The sequence below is a fragment of the Gossypium raimondii genome, chromosome 2 (genome assembly GCF_025698545.1).
Source record: "Gossypium raimondii isolate GPD5lz chromosome 2, ASM2569854v1, whole genome shotgun sequence".
Classification (NCBI taxonomy): domain Eukaryota; kingdom Viridiplantae; phylum Streptophyta; class Magnoliopsida; order Malvales; family Malvaceae; genus Gossypium; species Gossypium raimondii.
This window is the reverse complement of record NC_068566.1, coordinates 33,473,771-33,495,382: the sequence shown is the minus strand read 5'-3', so window position 1 is coordinate 33,495,382 and position 21,612 is coordinate 33,473,771. Positions and strand designations below refer to the sequence as shown.

General features: G+C 34.8%; 1 protein-coding gene across 4 annotated transcripts; it reads left to right on the top strand.

The window, feature by feature from the left end:
* Positions 1-7,023: 7,023 nt before the first annotated feature.
* On the top strand, positions 7,024-17,763 carry LOC105788452 (hypothetical protein). 4 transcript variants are annotated; one of them, XR_001132036.2, is made up of 11 exons: positions 7,028-7,192; positions 9,769-9,827; positions 9,935-10,184; positions 10,323-12,784; positions 12,943-13,055; positions 13,383-15,272; positions 15,461-15,509; positions 15,600-15,847; positions 15,974-16,072; positions 16,892-17,414; positions 17,493-17,763. XR_001132036.2 is itself a non-coding variant. In XM_012615362.2 (10 exons), exons 3-10 carry the CDS (start codon positions 9,992-9,994, stop codon positions 17,121-17,123), a joined length of 5,286 nt encoding a protein of 1,761 aa, XP_012470816.1. In that variant the 5' UTR covers positions 7,028-7,192; positions 9,769-9,827; positions 9,935-9,991; the 3' UTR covers positions 17,124-17,763. The 4 variants fall into 4 exon arrangements, 2 of the variants coding, with proteins under 2 accessions (XP_052483274.1, XP_012470816.1); XR_001132034.2 differs by having other exon boundaries at positions 17,489-17,763; XM_012615362.2 differs by having other exon boundaries at positions 16,892-17,763.
* Positions 17,764-21,612: the final 3,849 nt, after the last annotated feature.

Genomic DNA, 21,612 nt, shown 5'->3' with positions numbered 1-21,612 from the left:
TTTTGCTCAGCTCTATGACTGATTCGACCACTAATCTGGTTATTACAACATTGGTTTTTAAAACATATTAGATCCAAACTAGTCCATTGAGTAGGTACACACATGTTTACAATCCTATTAACATTTTTTTTTAAATGCTCATATCAAATATGAACAAACATTCAACGGTAAATTGACGGCTAGTGTAACGATTCAATTTTTAGTGGTATTAAAAAACGCAGTTTTAGGACCCCATTTACGTAAATCGAATCCGTAAATATAAAATAGGAATATTTACAAAGTTAATATAAAAATATAATGAAGTTCGATTAAGTAATTTAACTGAGAAGTTTGTTAATTAAAGCTCAGGGACTAAATTGTAAAAATACAATTACTATTGAGTTTTAATTGAGAAAAGACTTAGGAACCTAGATAGTAATTATTCAAAGGACTAAAATAGTAATTAAATCATTTTTTGTTATAGTTAGTGGACTGTGATGATGATGGCCATTTAAATTAAGGTACAAACAAGTTTAATATAATTATAATTAACTAAAATTAATCTAAATTTAATTGAGGTATAAATGGAAAAATAAGCAGAAAGAGAGATAGAAAACTCATCATCTTCTTTCCCAAGTCGTCCAAGTTAAAAGAAAAATAAAAGAAGAAAACCTTACGCTATCCAAGCATTCGGTCAAGCAAATTCATAAGGTAACTAAGCTAAATTCATGTATTTTTTATAGATTTATGATTATGGGAGGATCATGAGTCAATTTATTCAATTGTTAAGCTTTTAGCAAGTGGTCATTGCTAAGAAATTGATGAATTAGGCTTGAATTTGATAGATATTAAGCTTAGGTTATGATAAGGATTAAATTGTAAAACTTAATAAGCTTGATAGTTAACTTTGTAACGTTAGGGACCAAATTGAATAAACTAAAAACATTTATGAAATTTATGCTAGGAATAGAAAGTATAGGGTCCCTAATGAAAGAATGTGAAATCAAATTTTGATCTGATGCTAAATATTGAAAGATATGCATATCCCGAGTAGAGGGACTAAATTGAAAAAATGTAAAATATGCTTGCCTTTATATTTTAATGTGAATTGGAGGAAAATTGATATATTTTATTTGTTGTATTATCGTACATAGCTAGAGACGATGTCGGGCCGACGAAAGGGAAAGGAAATGCGAGAGTCACTGATGAGTAACTACGATTCGGTTTATACTTTTATGATTTGAGTTCAATATGTTATTATTACATATATGCTTATATACGTATGTGTGAATGTTGCCAATCTATTTGTTGAGGTAAGTGTATTACTGTCACGTGATTTGGTTAATACTTAATGATATAGAATGTCGAGAAATTGGACTGAATTGAATATGATAGAAAAGAGTATGATATAATTGATATATAATATGTGATATGAATATGGTATGAACCATGCTATGTGATATTGGACATAAATGAATTGATTATTAAATGAGATTATGATATTTGAATTGTGTGGTATCAAAAATACAGTTTCAAAATTCCATTTTCGTTAATCGAGTTCGTAAATATTAAATATAGATATGTATGAAGATAATATAAGAATGTATTGAAGATTGGTCAAGCAATTTTTTCAATTAAATAGTCAATTTAGGCTTAGGGACTAAATTGTACAAGTCCAATCACTATAGGTTTTTAATAGTCAATATTGATTAGCCAAATGTCCAAAATGGTAATAAAAACATTTATGAATAAGTATTGGTGGATGATGATGGCATATTTCGGGTGAGTTTGGATGGGCGGTGCGTTTACCTACGGTTAGTGTAAAAACAGCGGTGGCGGTGAGATTAGATACTGTAGCAACACTGTAGCATGAGACAAAAAGTAGGCTAAACGCACTGCACCGCACTCAATCGCCCATCCAAACCCACCCTTCATTATATGTGATTAAATGATAATTAAACTAATGAAAACATGATCAAACTAATTAATCTAAGTTAATTAAAGTATAAAAGTTAAAAATAATGGAGCATTCACCATCTTTCTTCATCTTTCAACCATCCACCATTGCTAAAGCCAAAGAAAAACCCTTCAACCTTTGAAAAACATTTAGGTACAAATTGGGTATGTAATTCAAGTTATTTTCTTATAATTTTTATAAATTTGAGGTCACGAAAGCTTGATTTAGCTAGCCCATTTATCAATTTTTAAAACGGTCAAAGTTTTAGAAAGTTGGCATTGTTAACTTATTAAAGAATTAGGCTTGAAATTGATAGATTCTAAGCTTGAATTAGAAAAGGACTAGATTGTAAAGTTATATTTGTCTTATTAGTTAACTTTGTTATATTAGAGACCAGTTTGAATAAATGTGAAAGTTGTGATGAAATTATGTGAGAAATAGAAAACAGAAGGTCCTTAATGATATTATAATACATGTGTATTGTATTTGATGTGTGCGAAGTAACAAATCAAGGATAAGCCTCATTGAGTAAAGATAGAGGCAAGCAAAAGCTTACCTAGGTTCGACAACAAGCAGTGAAATAGTGGAGGTGAGTGGTTCATGAGTGCTGCAATTAAGCACCAATTCGCGTGATAAGGGGAGCTTAGGTAATCTAAACACTTCTCCTAAGTTCCTATAGTAAGTGTTTCTGTTTATGTAAGCTATGATAACATGCGAACTATACCATGTGAGCTTTGTTATGATTATGTGAACTGTGTTTTATTTATGCGAGCTATGTTATTGTGCAATTTATGCTATATGTGAACCATTATATGCGAGCTATGCTATATGTGAATCATGTTGCATACGAGCTATGTGTATACGAACTATGTGTAATGCGAGTTATACACTGTAAACTGTGTTCTTTTGCGAGTTCTACTAAACTGCGAGCTATATTAATTGCGAACTATGAATGTGTTAAACGTGATATGTTGGTGTTGTGAACCGTTAAAACAGTTGGATATCATTGGCATGCCATAGGATTGTGAGTACTCACCTTTATTGCTGTGATAGGGCATTGTGGCTCGAAGATAGTGTTGGAGAGACAAGGGAATGTAGAGCTTAGCTCCATTCACTGAAGATAGCGTGGTGTGTTTGAAGAGTGTTAGCACTCGTACTACACTTATTGGAGATAGCGCAGGACTTTTTTGGTTATTTAATGTGTTTGGAGATTTGTTTATTCAATGCATATGATTTATAATTATATTTCACTGTCACAAATTGCCAGTATATCAGTATAATGCGTTATGAGTATTATATATATTATACTAAATACATGCTTCTAAGTTACAATTTGCTATTAGGTTTCCTAAAGGTTATGCAAACCGCTTATTTACATGTTATGACCATATGAGAATGTATGCGAACTATTTAATATCATGTGTTCAATTGTGGTTTATTGTGAGCACTCACTGAGCTTCAATAAGCTCACGCTCCTTATATGTACTTTGTAAAAAATAGCTCACGGGAAAAGTGGCAAAGTGAACATTCCAAGTGACCCACTGCAAGGCAATTTTTTTAGTATGTTGACGTGTTTTTCAACCCAAATAACGAAAGCAATGTGGGACTATTCCAATGGATTAGATTAGATTTAGATTTAGATTTTAAATAAATTTGATAGGTTGTAAATGGACATTACAGATTGTTTAAATTTTTTTTGAACTTTTATAAATTGTTGGATGGATGTTTGACTGCTTAAATTGTGAAGGCGTGATAGCTTGTACGTTTCATTGTTTGACTAACACGTAAATTGATACGGAATGATGTAGATGAATGCGGAAAAGGATCGTAAAGTTCGTTCAAGTCGCGGATTTGACTTAAGGCTCTAGACATTCAAAAAGAAACTTGGATTCTGACACAACTTGAAATGTAAACGAAACCAATTCAGATAAGAAATAAAGAGAACAATTAAAAATAAATAAATAAGATGAATAAAATAGAAAAATGAAATAAGATATTATAATAATAAAGAAGAAAATAAACTCAATAGATGGAAAAGATGAAACGTGGCGTGTAGAAGTCTTAAGAAGCCTTGGAAACAAAAAGAATCCACAACTCCCTTCAAGCGACTCTAATTTTCTCTCTAAAAAAGAAAACTTGGAAAGAAAAAGTTTTAAAATGATCCTTACAGTCTTAAAAGATTGTTAAATTTATTCTAAAAGAAAACTTAAGAGAAATTCTTGAAAGAAAAACTCAAAGAGAATTTATTAACTCAAAAGAGAAGTTGAATAATAATGAATTGAATGAGTTGTGTACAATGAAAATGCCTATATATAAGCTAGCTAAATAAATCTAAATAAAACTCTTAAGTATACTAGAACTCTAATTAATCTAAACAAGAAGTAGTTTTAAACTAAATTTTCTTGTTGACATAAAACTCTAAATAACTTAAACTACTTAATAATTGTTAAAATTCGGAATAATAAAATAATAAGAGCTGATAAATACAATATTGGGCTCATATATAATAAATTTTAAGCCTATAATCTGAACCCAATATGATTTAAAATCGAATTAAAATCCTGAAACTCGTAATTCTCATCATAATCCCGTCTAGAAATTCTACTCACGTAGTCTTCACTAAAACAGTCATAACTTGAGCTCCAAACCCAAAATCGAGTGATTCAAAGTGTGTTTTGAAGCTAAAAGATAGATCATCGAAAGCCATGAAGACATCTCAACGCAGAAATGCCTGGATCCCATCCAAAAAGTCGTCGCAAGTATGCTGATTTCTCAAACTTGAAAATTGACATATTCGGTGAATAAAATTTAATAAATTTCACCCCATCCGTGCATATATCATAAATGCAGTTGGAAGAGCTCGTCGAACATTGAGGTAAGTCCCAAATTGTTTAAGTATGTTTGAAACAATCTAATGCTTGGTATGCATGAGAGATAAATTTTGACTTGTTGCGTGAAATTATTGATGCATGCGAATTGTCTAATTGATGAATGAATGAGTAGGCAAAACATGTTAGGGGTTGTAAGAGTAAAGGTTTTGTAAAATGATAAAGGGTTGTCATGTAGAAACATTAAATAAGTTGTAAAGTAAAAATGAATATGCGAGGGATAAAGTTTGCCAGTATAGGGTTAGCGTGAGAAAATGAGGTTCGTGGATAGACTGTACACGAGACAAGCTGCCAATTATATGTTCAATGGATTGTTTTATTAAAAAAGCTTCGCATGTTTTCTTCCTAATTGGTGTTCGCAAAACGGACTTCAGTAGGGTTCGCCAAATGCCATCTGCAAAGTGGCATGTGAAAGGTTAGAGTTCACAAGGTGCGAACCTTGCCAACCTACGAGCCTGAAAACGTTAGACATTAGGAGCTCGCATGAACTAAATTGTTTTACATTATGTGTATTTCACATTGTCTGTTGCCTTATGTGTTGGTTAACTCTACGAAGAGTCAAGTGAACTCGATTGATGCATGCGAAGTATGTTTGTGAAAGTATTGTATGTCTAAAGAATGTCCATTAAATATGTGATAATTTTAATTAGAGAAGTACGATTTTAGGATTTTTTATACAATGATTAATTATTTGTGAGGTGTGATTGGTGATCATTGATTGGAGAGTCACTTCGGTGACTAATGTGACGTTTGAAATTCGCGTCGGACTATCCCGGTCGAGTTTGGGTTGCCACATATATAATTAGGGCTTAAATAATTTGTAATTAAGTTTTGACTTTTTCATCTATTAAATACAATATTATTTAGTCATTGGGTCATTTCATTATAGTACCATGATTAAGCTCTCCCTTACTATATACCATTACAAAAACTACTTAATCAAGTGCTCATCCAATGACCTTATCATATATGTGTTACTTTCATAGTATATCTTTAATCTCTTTAAATTCGTTCACCCAATATGATTCTAGTTTATCTCATGGTAACCATTACATCTTCCTTCATGAAAAAGTTGATTACTAATACATAGTAATTAAATCATTCGTCCTAAACAAATGACACATGACCACGTTACTTTTCCATCGATCATGTAATGTCAATGAGAGGATATCATTTACCCTTTATTGGGCTATTAATTTTGCTATTGTAGGTGAAATTATGTCATGTAGAAGTCGTATACCCAAAGTACTAGCTTTTGACTCTATTACCAATTGAACTTGGGTTTTCAATATATCAAATTATATGAGTCGCACACACATAGTCCATTACTTACTCAAGATTGAGATAAGCCACGCTAAGAACGCACAAGTGAATAAATCTATAAATGAATCTGGGATTTATTCTACTTGGTTCTTGTTCGATGTATTGTCATTATGATCCAGCCACATAACGCAACTTAATATTAGTTAAACGTTAGATAGTCAGTGAGCTAATATTTTCTTTATATTTTGCTTCGCGTGCAAAACCCGTTGAGGATATAATACACAAGATATTAATGTGAATGATAGAATTTTTATTAAATCAAAATTTTCAAAAAGTTACAAGTGTATTTGATGATTTAACTACACTAAGGACACTAGATCCCTACATACATTTTACGAGTTTTATTATGAATTTCTTCCCTCTCCTTTACAAAAAAAAGAAGGTGTTAGTCTCATTATTTTAATTTGTTAGAATTTAATCCTAAAAGAAAATAGAGAAGTTAGACTAGCTATTGGTAAAATCATGAACTCAAATTGCAGATTTTTAATAAATTATTACATATAAATTATTGAATTAATACTTATTTTTAAGTTAATGATTTAGCAACAAAGTTAAAGGGTGTTATCGAGTTGGATTAACTGCTCAGTTTTGTAAAGTACAAGAAAGTGAGAAATAAATTTCGACAAATTAAAGTAGAGGGATACAATTTGCGGTTAGACCAAGTTTATGAATCAATTTAGAGTCTGAATAAAATTTTGAGGACTTTTGATGGAATTAACCTTAACGAAAAAAAGTATTAAAGCTTTTATGAAAATCAGACGGCCAAAACATAAACATCTTCAAGCGTGGGCGGCACTGATTGTTCTCCACGTGTCCGAACCCTCAGATTCGTTTTTCCAAACCTTACCTTCGGATCCGAGCCTCATTTTTGCTCTTCTCTTCGTTGAAATTTTTTCACTATTTCTCTCTCTCTCCGAGCTAATTTAATTTCTCTCTCTAAAATCGCATTTCGGATTCGAACCCTAACTCTTTTTTCCCCAAAAAATTTGACACTCTTCATGGATCGTTTTTTCAAGCTCCATTTCAAAGGCTTCTCTATGTCACTGTAAGTTCACATCTCATCTTTCTTTCTCTACGAACCCTAATGTCTTTTTTTTTGTTTCTCCTACAATTTTTTTTTTGTTTAAGTTTTGAGACGCTTAATTTATGCCTGGGCTCTGATGTTCTAGGGTTGGGAGCGGTAATGTTATTTGTAGTGCCATTTTATTTAGGTTGGAAATTGCTTGATGTCGTCTTGATATTTATGGTATTGATTAAAAATGTGAGATTTATGTGTAATTTGTTAGTTTTACACCTGTTTGGTTGCCGAGAAAATGGAGGATACCGGGACCTTTATCCTGAGGAATTGCAAACTTCAATTAAGCAAAAGCTATAGTAGTTCTTTTATTCCTGCTCTTTGGAAGGTTATAAGCTTTCATGCTAAGTTTTGGTTTTCTTCTTTAATTTCGTTCCTACATTTCTAATTACTTATGGATTAGCGTTTTCACTTCACTTGTGGTTGGTGCTTTGGTTTCTTTAACTCTTTTCTTTTTGTTATTCCCATTTTTGCAAATGGGAGGTCGCCTATTTTATTTTATTTTTCACTTGGTTTTAAATTACTAGGTTTTTGCTGTCCTTATCTATTTATCTGGTTTGTTGGCAACGTCTCATACGGTAAATTGCCTTAATTAAGTTTCACCAATAGGAAGTTCGTGTTTCATGTAAATGAGGACTCTACATAATTGACAAGAAAACTAAGAAAAACAATCATTAGATTTCTCTAGTTAGATAATAAGACACTTTAAATATTAGGTTCCAGTTCAACAGCTTGCCACATATGATGAATTCATAGTAAACTCCTGTAGATAGATTTACCATCAATATGCTATGGAGCGTGGAATTTCTTATAGGGCATTCGGGAGTGTGTATAAGAACAATTTATAGCCACAATTTCTTCCCATTTTTCTTGGTTGGGTTAATATATTGTAATTTGCATTGAGAATGCAAGGGACCATGACTGAATGAAAATATGAATGGCAGTGAAAATATTTGTGAAGTTTTTTGGAGGATGTCAATGGCAGTACAAACACTTGTAGTAGTTTAGTAGAGGAGGATGTCAAGCTTCATTAGAGGGTTTAGGGTTTTGTATTAGAATTTTATGCTTGATTGCAGAAAGACTGAGTTTTTATACAAAAAGGTTATGTGGTTATTCACATGGGTGCCTTCTTTGTGGATAATGCATGGTTATTCACTTTTGTGGGTGAGGTTTCTTTACTTTGGTTCTTCTTGCTTGCCTTGTAGTCTTTATTCGGTTGCCAAAATGTTTTGTTTTGATAGGAACTTATGATAGTTTCATGCTAGCTCTTCATACTTAGGTTGAAGCATAGCTGTTCTAGGTATTTAGGTTCTTAGCTTGAGTCAAGGAGTTGAAAGTTCATCTCACCATCAAGAAACTACTCTTTAATAGCTAGTAAATGTTTTAGCTTTTGTCCCTTTATTTTTTTCAAGAACTGGATTCTCTTTTGTAATTGCTAAGGTGAAAGCCATTGTGAATCTATGCCGTCACCTCGTAACCTCCAAGAGTTGCGTAGTCTGCCGGGGCAGCGCTGCCTTTGAGCTCAAAAGCTGAAGCTTAATGTCTATCCTTTTCCTGTCAAGCTGTGAACTTTGTTCTGAGGCCATAAATCCATCAAAAGTTATGTATATAACCACTTCAGTTGTGCACATTGTTCGTTGTTCATTGGAAGTTTTTATTTTTATTTTTTTCCTGGGGGAACATAGTTAACTAGAAATTATTATGTTTATGGTTCTTCATCCACCAATGCATAAAATGTTCCTTTTTTCCATTCTTATATGAAATGGAAAATTTATTAGCAACAGGTCGACATGGCGTGTTTCATCATGCTCAAACATGAGCTACCTATGGAGGCTAGATATTAGAAACCTTAAAGAGTTAGCTGGGGCGTAAAGTTAAGTCCTTGAAGAAAATTTTCTAAACGTGTAGATAGGCTTCAATAATGAAAGCTTGGTGATTGAAAGTTGTTGGTGATTTTTTCCTACCTGTCTATTCTGTATCTAAATATGAGTGGTGACAGACATTGCATGGGGGATCGAAATGCACCGTTGCCTTTGGGAATGGTAAGGCAGTTAAGTCAAAATTTTTAGAGGGTTTGGGGATGATCCATGGAATGTAATTTCAAAAGATAACTACCCAAAGAAAGAACCTTCTTAAACTACATTATCTGGATGCACTGTTCATTCCTTGTCCATTCCTTTTGTGGAGTAATAGAAAGTCCTTCTTAAACTATAATTTCATTGCTCAAGAACCAATAGATGTAAATTTGTAGAAATGATAGAAAGTCCTTGTCCATTCCTTTTGTGGAGTAAAATTGGTTGCATTAGGTGAAAGGTTTTTTACTTTGTTACAAGTATCATGATATGTTGTACCCTAGAAGATGTATTGAAGCATATTAGTTTTTTGGGCTATGCTGTTATTTTATTTGTTTCTTGATGCTGTTTTTTTTTACTTGTTACCACACTTTCCCTACAGACGAAGAAAGAATGGTGGGACAATTCTCATTATGGGATAGATGATTTAATTTCTGTTTCCATGAGATCATATATTTGATTTTATGCATGCAGGATAAGGTTGAGTTTTGAAACATGGCTATTGGGGTCAATGTTTAAATGTTAAAGAAGAGGTTTGTTTCTAGTTACAAATTGGATTTAGAGAAGGATTCATATGATTGTGTGCTTGGTATGGAGTTGCAGGCATGCAAATCTTTAACTTGATTCTTATTCCTTGTAGGCACTAATTTTCTTCTCACAAAGCTTTAGCCGTTGTGTTTTTGGCTTTGGATTATCTATGCCTGGCAACGAAGTTGGAGATAGGATCCATAATTTCCTTGGAGGAGAGAGTTTGTCTCAGGGCCAGCATCACTCACACGTCTTTGATGGTACCTGGTCTGGCTTAAATAACAATCAGTGGGTTGGAAGCCAGAGACAAGTTGGCGGACCTCTTGTTTCCGGTTTGAAGAATTTCAGTTTACATCAATTAGGTAATAATCAAGATATCTTGATCGTTTAGTTTCTGCTTGCTTTTGTTGCAACAGTTTCCATGATGTGATTACAGTGCATTGTTATTACATGCTTCTATACCACTGTTTAGCTGACGTGACTATATTTTTTGACATTAGCTGATGCTGACAGAGGACAAAGTGGTCAGTCTTCAAGCCTGCAGCATGGCCTGAACTTTACACAGTCAGGTCTGAGGCCTGAAGGTGTCAGAAGTCAATCTCAAAATCAATCATCAAATGTAAATGGCTATATGCAAGGGCATCAGGCTTTCCAGACAAGGCAGAATGAAACCAACTTTTTGGGAGTGGATACAGCATCTCGGGGCCCTGATCTTCATAAGAAAAATCCAATGAGATTGGACGCTGCTGAATCGCCAGTAAATTATGATTTTTTGGGCGGGCAACAGCAAATTAATGGACAGCATCATGGCATGATCCAGCCTTTGCCGAGGCAACAAGCAGAGAGGACTGACATGCAGCTGTTACAGCAACATGCCATGCTTAAGAAAATGCAAGAATTACAGAGGCAGCAACTTCCAAACTCACAGTTTCAGCAACCAGAAGCAAGGCAGTTGAGTTCTGTGAATCAGGTTTCCTCTGTTGTAAAACAGGGATCAGATAGTGTTTTTCTTGCTCCAATAAATGGTGTTCCTGTCCATAATGCTTCGAATTATTCGTGGCAGACAGAGAACGTGAACGTAAATGTAAATGCAAATTGGCTGCAGGATGGTGCCACTCCAGCCATGCAAGGATCCTCTAGTGGATTTTTGTTTTCCCCTGAGCAAGGCCAGGTGCATTTGATGGGTTTGGTTCCTCGACAGGTTGATCAGTCATTTTATGGGATCTCTACTAGTGGTCCAATAGTAGATCAATATCAATATTCTTCTGTCCAAATGGATGAGCCTTTAATGCAGCAGGTGCAAGCCAGAAGTAATTCCTTTCCAGGTAATCAGTATGCTATGTTCCAAGATCAAGTTAGCTTGCAAGATGGGTCTTTGGTTTCTGGACAGGGCGACCAGGGTAAAAATGTCTTTGGTGCTGCAGCTGGTCAAGGTTTAAATAATGGATTTCTTTCAGAAAATTTGCAGCAAACGACTATCCTACCCAAAAATGCAGTGATGCAGGAATCTAGTGGGAAGCAAGGACAACCTGGTCCCTCAGAAACATCCCTCAGGAAGTCATCGATTCAGGCTGACCCCCCTCAGGCTGTGGCTACCCTAGATCCGACTGAAGAAAAGATATTGTTTGGTTCAGATGACAGTGTGTGGGATATGTTTGGAAAGAGTGCCAATATGGGCTCAGTTTTGGATGGTATGGACTCTTCTGGGGCATTTCCTTCACTGCAAAGTGGAAGTTGGAGTGCTCTTATGCAGTCTGCTGTGGCAGAAACCTCTAGTAACGATATTGGGATACAGGAAGAGTGGAGTGGTTTAGGCATGCAGCATAACGAACCTCCAAGTGGTAACATGCCTTCATCAATTGTCAACTATGGCAGCAAACAGGAATCTGCTTGGGCTGATAACAAGTTTCCGCCTGCCTCAACACTGAACTCTAAACCTTCTCCCATGTCTCAGAGATTTGTTAAAGAGTTAACAGAAGACAGTAGCAAACGGCTAGATTGCAGTTCTTTACGAAAGCACGTAGCTGAAAGTGCTGAATTCTTAGGAAATGCTTCTCACTCTCCCGGTATGCAAGTTACTGCAAACAGTATTTCAGGTCACCAACAAGGATTGGCCATACATAGTCCTCATTGTCAGCCACAGAATGAACCAAATGGTTGGAACTCCATTGATTCTGCATCACATAGTGTTGGTACCACATCAAAAAGTCAGGATATTCAAAGGTCCTTGCAACCTTCTCAGAGTAGTGATCAGAGAGGTGCTATGTATAAGGAGAGAGGTCATAGTTCTGGTTTTGATCTTACAAATATTAAATCAGGGAATGTGAATTCTGGCTTGGGAAGCCTACAGGTGAATGGGGAAGCCTCTGATCTGGATAATTTTGCTGAAATTACAGATAAAAGAACCACAAGGGTCACCAAGGAAAGCAGCCAACTTCCAAACAGTCGTAATCTTCATCTCTGGAAAAGTGTTGATTCTCAAGTTAACCGTGGACTAAGCAGGGTTCCAGTAGAATATCAGCAAATTCAGGAAAGGAGCCCTGAAAATTTGGATTCATCTGGAAATCATTGCTTGGACAAGGGAGCATCTGGAGTAAATGTTTCAGGGGATCTCAATGTCAAAGAAACTTCTAATGACAGTTTTTGCTCCAACTTACCACAATATACTACCACTGGTGGTATGAGAGACAATGTTTGGCTGGATGTAAATGATTTACGAGGAGGAAAACAGAAGTCATCTGCTCATATTAGTCATAAACCTTCTGTGACCCGTAAGTTTCAGTATCATCCTATGGGGGATTTAGATGTTGAGATCGAACCTTCTTATGGAACTAAAAGTGTTGCACATTCACGAGCAACATCCCAACATGTTTCTCAAGGATTGAAGGGTCATGACAAGGGATACTCTGGGCAGTCACAATTAACTGGTCATGCTGGTGGAGAGGCTACAGAAGTTGAGAAGGTTATTTTATTTGTTTGGTCATATAAGTAAATAGTGTGCAATTTGCCTACTCTTTTCTCTGTCTTTACCCGTGATGAACTTTCCTTTATCTTTTTGGAATAACTTAGCCTTTGGAAGACTAAATAGTTGTATATTAACTTTCTTTTTCTGTATGTTAGGGTTGTTTTCCTGGCCTTAAAGTAGACAAGATACCCTCAAAAAGTTCAAATCCTGGTTCTGCACCTGACAGATCTTTTGGTGGTTTTGTGCCAAACAAGACATCTCCAACAAGGTAGTTCAACTGTTGCACTTCTCAATTTTTTAGCTTGACCTGAATTCATAGCTTTTCTTCCGACCAAAACAAAGAAAGGAATTCCTGGCGCTTTTTTTTGTTGATGTAAACTTGGCTATTAAAAATTCCTTTTGCTGATAAAAAAAAAGAAAAGAAAAAGGCTTTTGGGTTGTTAAAAGTATTGAATAAAAACTTAGCGTCATTGTATTAATATTTGAAATCTAATTTTGATTTGGTAACCTTGAACATCTGCTTTCCTTGTATTATTTTTGTGCTGGTTTACTTGTTTACATTCTATTGAGCTGTGAATCTTCTCAATGTTTGCAGTCAAAATATACTGGAGCTTTTTCAAAAGGCTGATCCGCCAAAGGAGCATGGTACTGCAACACGCTTAAGCTCTTCTGAACACAATCAATCATCTGAAATGCCTGATGCAGAAACTTCTAATGGATCAGTGGATCAGTTTCAGCATAATAGGCCTATTGCTTCTCAAGGTTTTGGTTTACAACTAGGGCCCCCATCCCAAAAGTTTACTATTCCAGATCGTGCAATTTCATTGCAGAGTTTCCCTCAAGGAGTTAATTCTCTAAATTTAGTTCACGGCTCTTCTGAGATAGGAAGGAAAGGTCATACATGGTTGGATACTATTGCTTCTGTTCAGTCCTCAACTCATGGAGCATCCCATGGAGATAGGAGTAATGTTTCAAGTGTCTCTGGTCAAACCAGCAACAAAGCCTCACAAAATACTATGGAGGCCAGTGTTTCTGCAGGTTTTACCTCTTACAATCCTCATTCAAAAAGTCATCTCCAAAGCCAGCACGTCAGTAGTGTTGGCAGTCAAGGAACACCAAAGGAATATGTCAATGCACCTTTTGGTGTTTTGGCATCTCAGATGAAGCGGACTGATGATTCTTCTGTGATAGTTCAAGCTAGTCAAGGAAGGAAATCAGCACCTTGCATGCCCAAAACTGCTCCCGGTGAGAATCTTGCTTCTTCAGAGGCTTCTTGGCCTAGTAGTAGCAACAAAAACAATGCAAGGGATCCAGGCCAGCATTTTCCAGTCTTGGAGGCTTCTTTACCTTCTACTACATCTGAATCTTCACAAGGTGCTTTTACAAAAAATATGCCTAATTTACATGCAAGTGTCTCAGCCCCACAACATCTATTAGGAGCTCAGAGTGCTCTGGCCTCACAAAATTTGTTTAAGCCTAATCATCAGTCAAATATTAAGTCCGAAGCATCTCATCCTGGATCAAAAAAGCTAGATGATCAAATTGCCCAGGTAGTAGGTAGTGGTCGATCTGAGTTCCCTGCAGACTGTGCTAAACCACAAAGCTTTGTTGGAGAAAAGCAACCTGCAAACGACCAGCAGGTATTGCGAGAGAACGATGCCAGCCAAAATCTTGCAGCCATGCAAAGAGATATTGAAGCTTTTGGCCGTTCTTTAAGACCGAATAATGCTGCAAACCAGAATAATTTATTGTTGCATCAGGTGCAGGCCTTGGAAAACGTAGAGATTGATCCGAGTTATAGGAGTGTCAAAAGATTTAAAGGTCCAGACTCTGGTTTGGATGCTCAGCTGGTTGGTTCCCATGGTCAGGAGGAACGATCTTATGGATCCGGTACTGTGATGAGAGATGCTGCAGTTAATTTTTCATCAGATCCTTCTGGAAATTCTAAGATGCCAAGCTTTTCATCGAACACTGGAGATGACAATGAAAGACAGTTATCTTCTAGTGATATGCTGGCATCTTATCAGAATGATTCCCAGGATTTCCCCAATGCTAATAATCCAGCTGCTGTTCTCAAGGGTGAACACTCTCAGATCAGTCCCCAGATGGCTCCGTCTTGGTTTGATCGGTATGGGATGTTCAAAAATGGGCAAATGATGCCTGTATACGATGCTCGGAAAATTGCCATGATGAAGGCTACAGAAAAAATATTTACTGTTGGTAGACCTCCTGACAGCTTGCATCCTCTTCATTCAAGTGAGCAGGTTAATGCTGCTGCTGCTGCTAGTCAGTTGGATAATGCCCAGCAAAGCTCAAACCTGTTGCCCGTAGCAAGTGATCATTTCTCCCCCCACTCTCAGTGTCCTGGTGTCACAAATCAGAGTTTGGTTGTTGTGAGAGCAAAGAAGCGTAAAAGTATGACATTTGAGCTTCTATCATGGCATAGAGAAGTGACACAAGGTTCTCAAAAGCCTCAGAACATCAGGTATTTGAGATGTGTTCAATTTGATGTAATTACTTTTAACAGTATCTATGTGAATGACCACAAGCACTAAAACATTTCCAATTATAAATTGCTAATATGAAAAAATTAGTTTCTCTCTTTTTCTCGCTGTCATTGTGTTTTTCTTTTCCACTTTTGGAATTATGTTGAAATTTTTTTGTTGACCACAGTGTGGCAGAAGCAGAATGGGCGCATGCAGCGAATCGCTTGATCGAGAAGGTGTCTTTGGTGTTCAACTGTCTTTTATTTTGTGTTATTCCTTGGAGTCTCTGGCCGTTCTCATCTCAAGGACATTGATCTAAATTGCAGGTTGAAGATGAACCTGAAACAATTGAAGAATGGTCACCAGTGCTTAGAACGAGAAGAAGGCTTATATTGACAACACAGCTTATGCAACAACTACTTCGTGCTCCTCCAAGAGTAGTTTTTTCTACAGATGCTAGCGAAAACCAAGAGACTGTGGCCTATTTTGTTGCCAGATCAGTTTTAGGGGATGCATGTTGCACATCATATGTCCCTGAAAGTGATACAGCTGATCCTCCTGACGGTGGATGCATGTAAGAACATGTTAATTTTATTTGAAATATTTGAATACTGTTTTTACCAGCTCTCATTTGAGGGCATTATTGTTTGTCATATCAACTATCTTTGTAATGATTCTTTTGTTGTTAATTTGCTGTTAGCCTCTCTGAAAAGCTTAAGGAGGAGAAAAATGAGTCCATCTTAAAGGCTGCAGAAGAGATTATTGTCAGGACAAAGAAGCTGGAGAATTATTTGCAGAGGTAAGTCGCATCTAGTTTTTACCAATCTTATATGCATAATATCTCTTCTGTTAATCTTTTGCAACACTGATATTAATATGAACCCTTCATGTTGTTTACTAAGCTTGACGTTAAATGTTGTGGTCAGAACTTCTCAGACCACCCATTAAATTTAATTATATTGTTGTCTCACGCGGAAGGGTTTACTTGTCACATCCATGGATGGCATTAGTTGTCCCTTTTTTCTTATACTCGTAGTTTCTCCAGCACAGGCTCAATTGTCCGTTGGATTTTAGATTAAGAAGCATTCTGCCTTTTGAAAAGTCTGGGCTGATACGGATTTCTAATTTATCATATGATTATATGTTCCCATTTCTATTAAAACCACAGGAGCTGATTTTGTAGTGGAGGCAGAGGATGCAAACTGCTATTACTTTGCCATTGAGTATTTTATTTGACTTTGTAGGAGGGATGCATCATTTCATATACTATACAGAGGCTTTTATTCTTATTTTTCTTTGATTTGCATTTTGTTGGAAGATCTTAGTTGGGTCTAGACTGAACCTCTATTCATTTGTTTTAGATTTTTAGTTCGTTTGGTTGACCGATATTGGCCCCATTATTTGTTTTACCCTAAGCTCTTGTTTTATCCTGACTCGGGTGTCACGGTCTGTGTCTAATAGTAGTGTGTTTGTTTTTTACCTCACGTTTTTTCATATATTTGAATGATTGTACCCCCATTTTCCATTTTCAAATTGTGGGCAAAGCTATTTGTCGAAAACTAAGAAGTTCGGTAACATCTAACATATGGTTTTCTAATGTTTCGTCTTTGTCATGCAGTCTGGACAAGAGAGCCTCAATCTTGGACTTAAGAATAGAATGTCAGGATCTAGAGAAGGTTTCTGTCATCAATCGTTTTGCCAAGTTCCATAGCCGGGGGCAAGGTGACGGGGCTGAAACCTCGTCATCTTATGCAATTGCTAGTTCTCACAAATTCTTCCCCCAGAGATATGTTACTGCACTACCAATGCCCAGGAATCTCCCCGATAGGGTACAATGTCATTCACTTTGATCAGTAGCTAATTGATTTTCCCCTCGTTTTCGGCCAACCGGTTCTTGCCGCACCACCTTCATCAAACTTAAATATTTCACCACACAAATGGAAACGTAGGAGAAGAATGTGTGGTTTTAAACCAAGGAAGGCTCATAGAATCTCTTCACTGGTGCATGATTTTTGAGAAATTAATATATAAGTTGGTCAGTGAGTGTAGGCCATTGGTGCCTCTTGATTTTTGGGTGAATTGGGGGAGAATAGAAGAGCTTTGTTTCTGATAATTCAACATATAGAAAGCTGAATATTCAGGTAATTAAAGTGTAATTTATTAAAAGCCTTTTGGCCTTCCCATAATAGCTGTCTCATCTTTTGTTCTCTTTCAGACAGGCAGTGGAAGGGGTTGGGGCTTAGGGAATTGGTTGGCGATGTTTACAGTATAAAATGTTCCAAAGCCTTCAATCAGCTATTATCCTTTTATATCGGGATTCAAAGGTGAGTGTAAGATGTTGGTATATGTTATTACCACTATATTTTTTGATATATATATATATATATATTTAAGGTTATAACGTGAATATTTTTTTAAAAATAGTTTAAAAGTTCGGATAGCATAAATCAATGAATTTTAAGGCTCTCTAATATCTGGGAATTCCTTTTTCAATTTGAGTAGTCTAGAATCTGACATTTCTTCTTAATATGATGTCACTCTAACATGCCAGTCTTAAAATAAAAATATATATATAAATAATTTTTTATATAATAACATATTAGTCATTCAATTTTGTGGTGTTAATATAATTAAATAAAAATATATCCTTTCTCTATTGTCTCTCCCCTCCCTAACCACCACACCTATCAGTCAATTTCTGGTGAACGTGTCATGTTATTAGTTTTAAATTTTATTTATATGATATATTTAGTTATTTATATAACAATTTTTATAACAACTGTCAATCTATATTATATAATAACATTTACTCAATTGGCACGGGCATGGTTGCCAATATAAGAGGATTTGAGTTTGAATAATTTGAAGTGTATTATCCTTCTATTTATAGGTTGGGGGAGACTAGATAATTCGAAGTATTGTGTCAAAAAGAACAGATATGATCAAAATTTATAATGAGATTATTCAAAAACATATATAGCATTTTATAGGAATAACAAAATTAATTTATAACATCTATTTATAGAAGTTCTAGTATTTGGTTAGAAATTTTAAAGTTTGAGAATAATCAGTTAAATGTTTAAGAAACTTGTCCAAGAATTTTCGCAAGTTTAATTCATCTAAAATCACGTTATATTAATTTTATATAAAATAGTTTAAAAATAAAAATAAACTAATAATAATACAACTTATTTTGGGCTATTTTTGAAGTAATTTAAATTAATTCATTAATTACGAAAATGATTTAAGGGAAAATATTATATATGTAAATGATTTAAAGTCTACAGTTATCGCATGTGCTGCTTGACACACTAGTGACACCACTTTCCAATGATATCTAATTATTGGTTTTTAAAAAAAATAATTTTTGGGTGCTATCATTGTTTCAAGCTGCACAAGCATGTATTTTTAGAAATACCCATGGAAAAATAAAAAAAATTAATTTATTAATAGATGTCGGTGTATCAGGCAATATTGGAAAAAAAATTAAAAAGTATTAATTTTTTTTGTGCTATCGGCATGTTAGACAACATCGGTGTCGAGGAAAAAAAATTTTAAAGGGTGTCGCTAGTGGGTCAGGTAGTATTGGAGAGTAAAAAAAATGATTTTTTTTATGTGCCGTCGATATGTTAGGTGGTATTGGTATATATTTTGAAGAAGTCAACGAGAAGGAAATCTCTTCTTTAGTATCGAAATCGGCATGAAAGGTCATTGTAAATGGTGACATTGATGGTTATTGAGTACCGTTTTCATTGAGAAAAGGAAAAGAAATAAAATAAAATAAAATAAACAAAATGACAAGAAACAAAGAAAGAAAGAAAAAGCATAATAAAAAGGAAAGTTATGTAAACTTAATGAGAATTAAATGATAATTTGAAAAAAACATAGAAGCATTAATTTTGAGACGTAAATTTAAAGGAAAAGATATTTAATGAGAATTAAATGAAAATTTTAATGTTAGTGACAACTTTTAAGAAAATACTTAATGGGAAATTAAATGCAAAATTTAAAGTTGGTGATAATTTAAAATATATATATATTTAATGAGAATATTTAATGGTAAAATAAAATGGAATTTTAAAGCTGATGACAACTTTTAAAAAGAATATTTAAAGGAAAAAAGTATTTAATGGAAATTAAATGTTGACAGTTAATTTTCACTATATTTATTTTAAAGTTGGTGAGAATTTTTAAAAAAAGTATTTAAAGAAAAACAATATTATTATATGAATCTCTCAAATTTTAATTTAAAATAAGTTAAATTACTAAAATAGTCACTTTTGTTTCCCTCGGATTACATTTTAGCCACTTATGTTTGAAATGTTACGTTTTATTCATTTACGTTATCGTGTTGTAATATTTTAGTTACTGAGTGTTAATTTTCGTTAACGGCGTAACGGTAAGCTGACGTGGCACGTTAAATCATCATTTCAAATGAAAATTTAGGTTAAATTATACAATTGGTACTTATATTTTTTTTTTCATTTTGAGCAATTTAATTTTTTTTTCTTTTACGTTAAAAGAGATAGAGAAGGGTGTAACACCTCAAACTCGGCCTAGACGTTAAGATCGAGTCTGAAGGGTTACATTAACGTTATTAGGAATACCAACTTTTATGAACATAGTTAAAGACCATCTAACATATTATAAGCATTCATAAAAACCTAGTCGATAATTCAACAATCTTAGAATGTCATAATACGAAGAAAATACTAAAATTACTGATAATATAAAAAGGGTGATATAGCTGAATGACCGAGCTTTCGTTACGCCGACTTGATCAAGATTGTGAGTTACTTGAAATTCAGACAACAGACAAGGATGAGTTGATAACTTCATGTGCAAAACAAACATGAAGTCAAATAGAATTATCAATATAACAGTGATTTCCCAAACTTGTTTTCAAAATCCGAACCAAAGGATATTCAGTATGGTATTAGCAAATCAAATGAAGACAAAACAATTCAGGATTAGAATCAGTACAGAATAGATACATATGTAGTTTTCCTACCCCATCCGCTACACACCATTTCCGACCAATCCAACACACCATTAAAGGGTTTTAATACTCATCCAGCTCTACACACCACGTAGTGTCGGTACGACATGTTCGACATGATTGCAGACTAGTTGCTAGGTCAGGTTGTTATAAAACACTAGATTCAGATATAGTCTGTGGCTTGGCCACTGAACCAGAATAGATCACTTCCTCCTTTACACATTTCCTATACCATGCAGATGTAAATTACAGATGTCAGACATTAAGAATGTACACATGGTGCTCGGGTACAGTTCATATTTAGATAGTACAGGTCAATACTATTACAATTATAACATTCAATATACATTTAGATACTCAACTATTTAGTCTTGGATCATTAGATAGCAACTTATACGGTTCAATTCAGATCATACGAAAACTATACAAGGCCTGTACGGATCCACACGCCCTAGAACATGCCCGTGTGTTTCACACGGCCTAGTACATGCTCGTGTCCTCTGGCCGTGTGGTCCTTTTTGCGCACTTAGTGAGTCACATGGCTTGGGAACAAGCTTGTGTCCCTGGACCGTATGTCTCTAAGTTGTGAATCAGTGAGTTACACGACCTAGGCACATGCCCGTGTGTCTCTAAATTGTGAATCAGTGAGTTATACTGTAATGACCTAAATTCAAGGTTATCGGAACAGTTGTTTCGGGACCACAAATCTGATGAGGAAAATTTTATTTTTTTATATTTTTATGGTCTATGATTTTACAAAATGATTTCGTGAAAATTTCGTTCGAAAATTTCGACGTTTGGGCACTCAATTTAGTCAAAAGGACTAAATTGTAAAAAGTGCAAAAGTTGAGTTCTACATGTTAGAGGTGTCCAATTGTTATTAAACTTTAAATTGGAGGTCCTTATATGGTAATTAGACCATTGGTTAATTTGGTAGAGAAAAATGAACATAAGATAAGTGAAATAGGAAATTTTTAAGTTAGGGGCAATTTGGTAATCTAGTAAAGGGAAAAAGATGGCCAAAAATATCATCTTCTTCATAGTGAACGAAATCAGAAAGGGGGAAGCCATATTTAGGGTTTTTAAAGGTTCCAATCTTCATAGTAAGTGATTCTAAGCCCCGTTTTTAATGTTCTTTACGTTTTTGAGATCCCGGTAGCTTAATTTAGCTTATTCTAGCAATAATTTAACCTAGGGTTTATATTTGGAAAAATATCCATAGGTGAAAAGTGTTTATTTTGATGTTTTATTATAGAATATGAAGCTAGAAATTATGTTAAATAACTTTTGCTAGTCGATTTTAAGCGAAAACGAGTAAAACCCCAAAATCGGTAAAATAC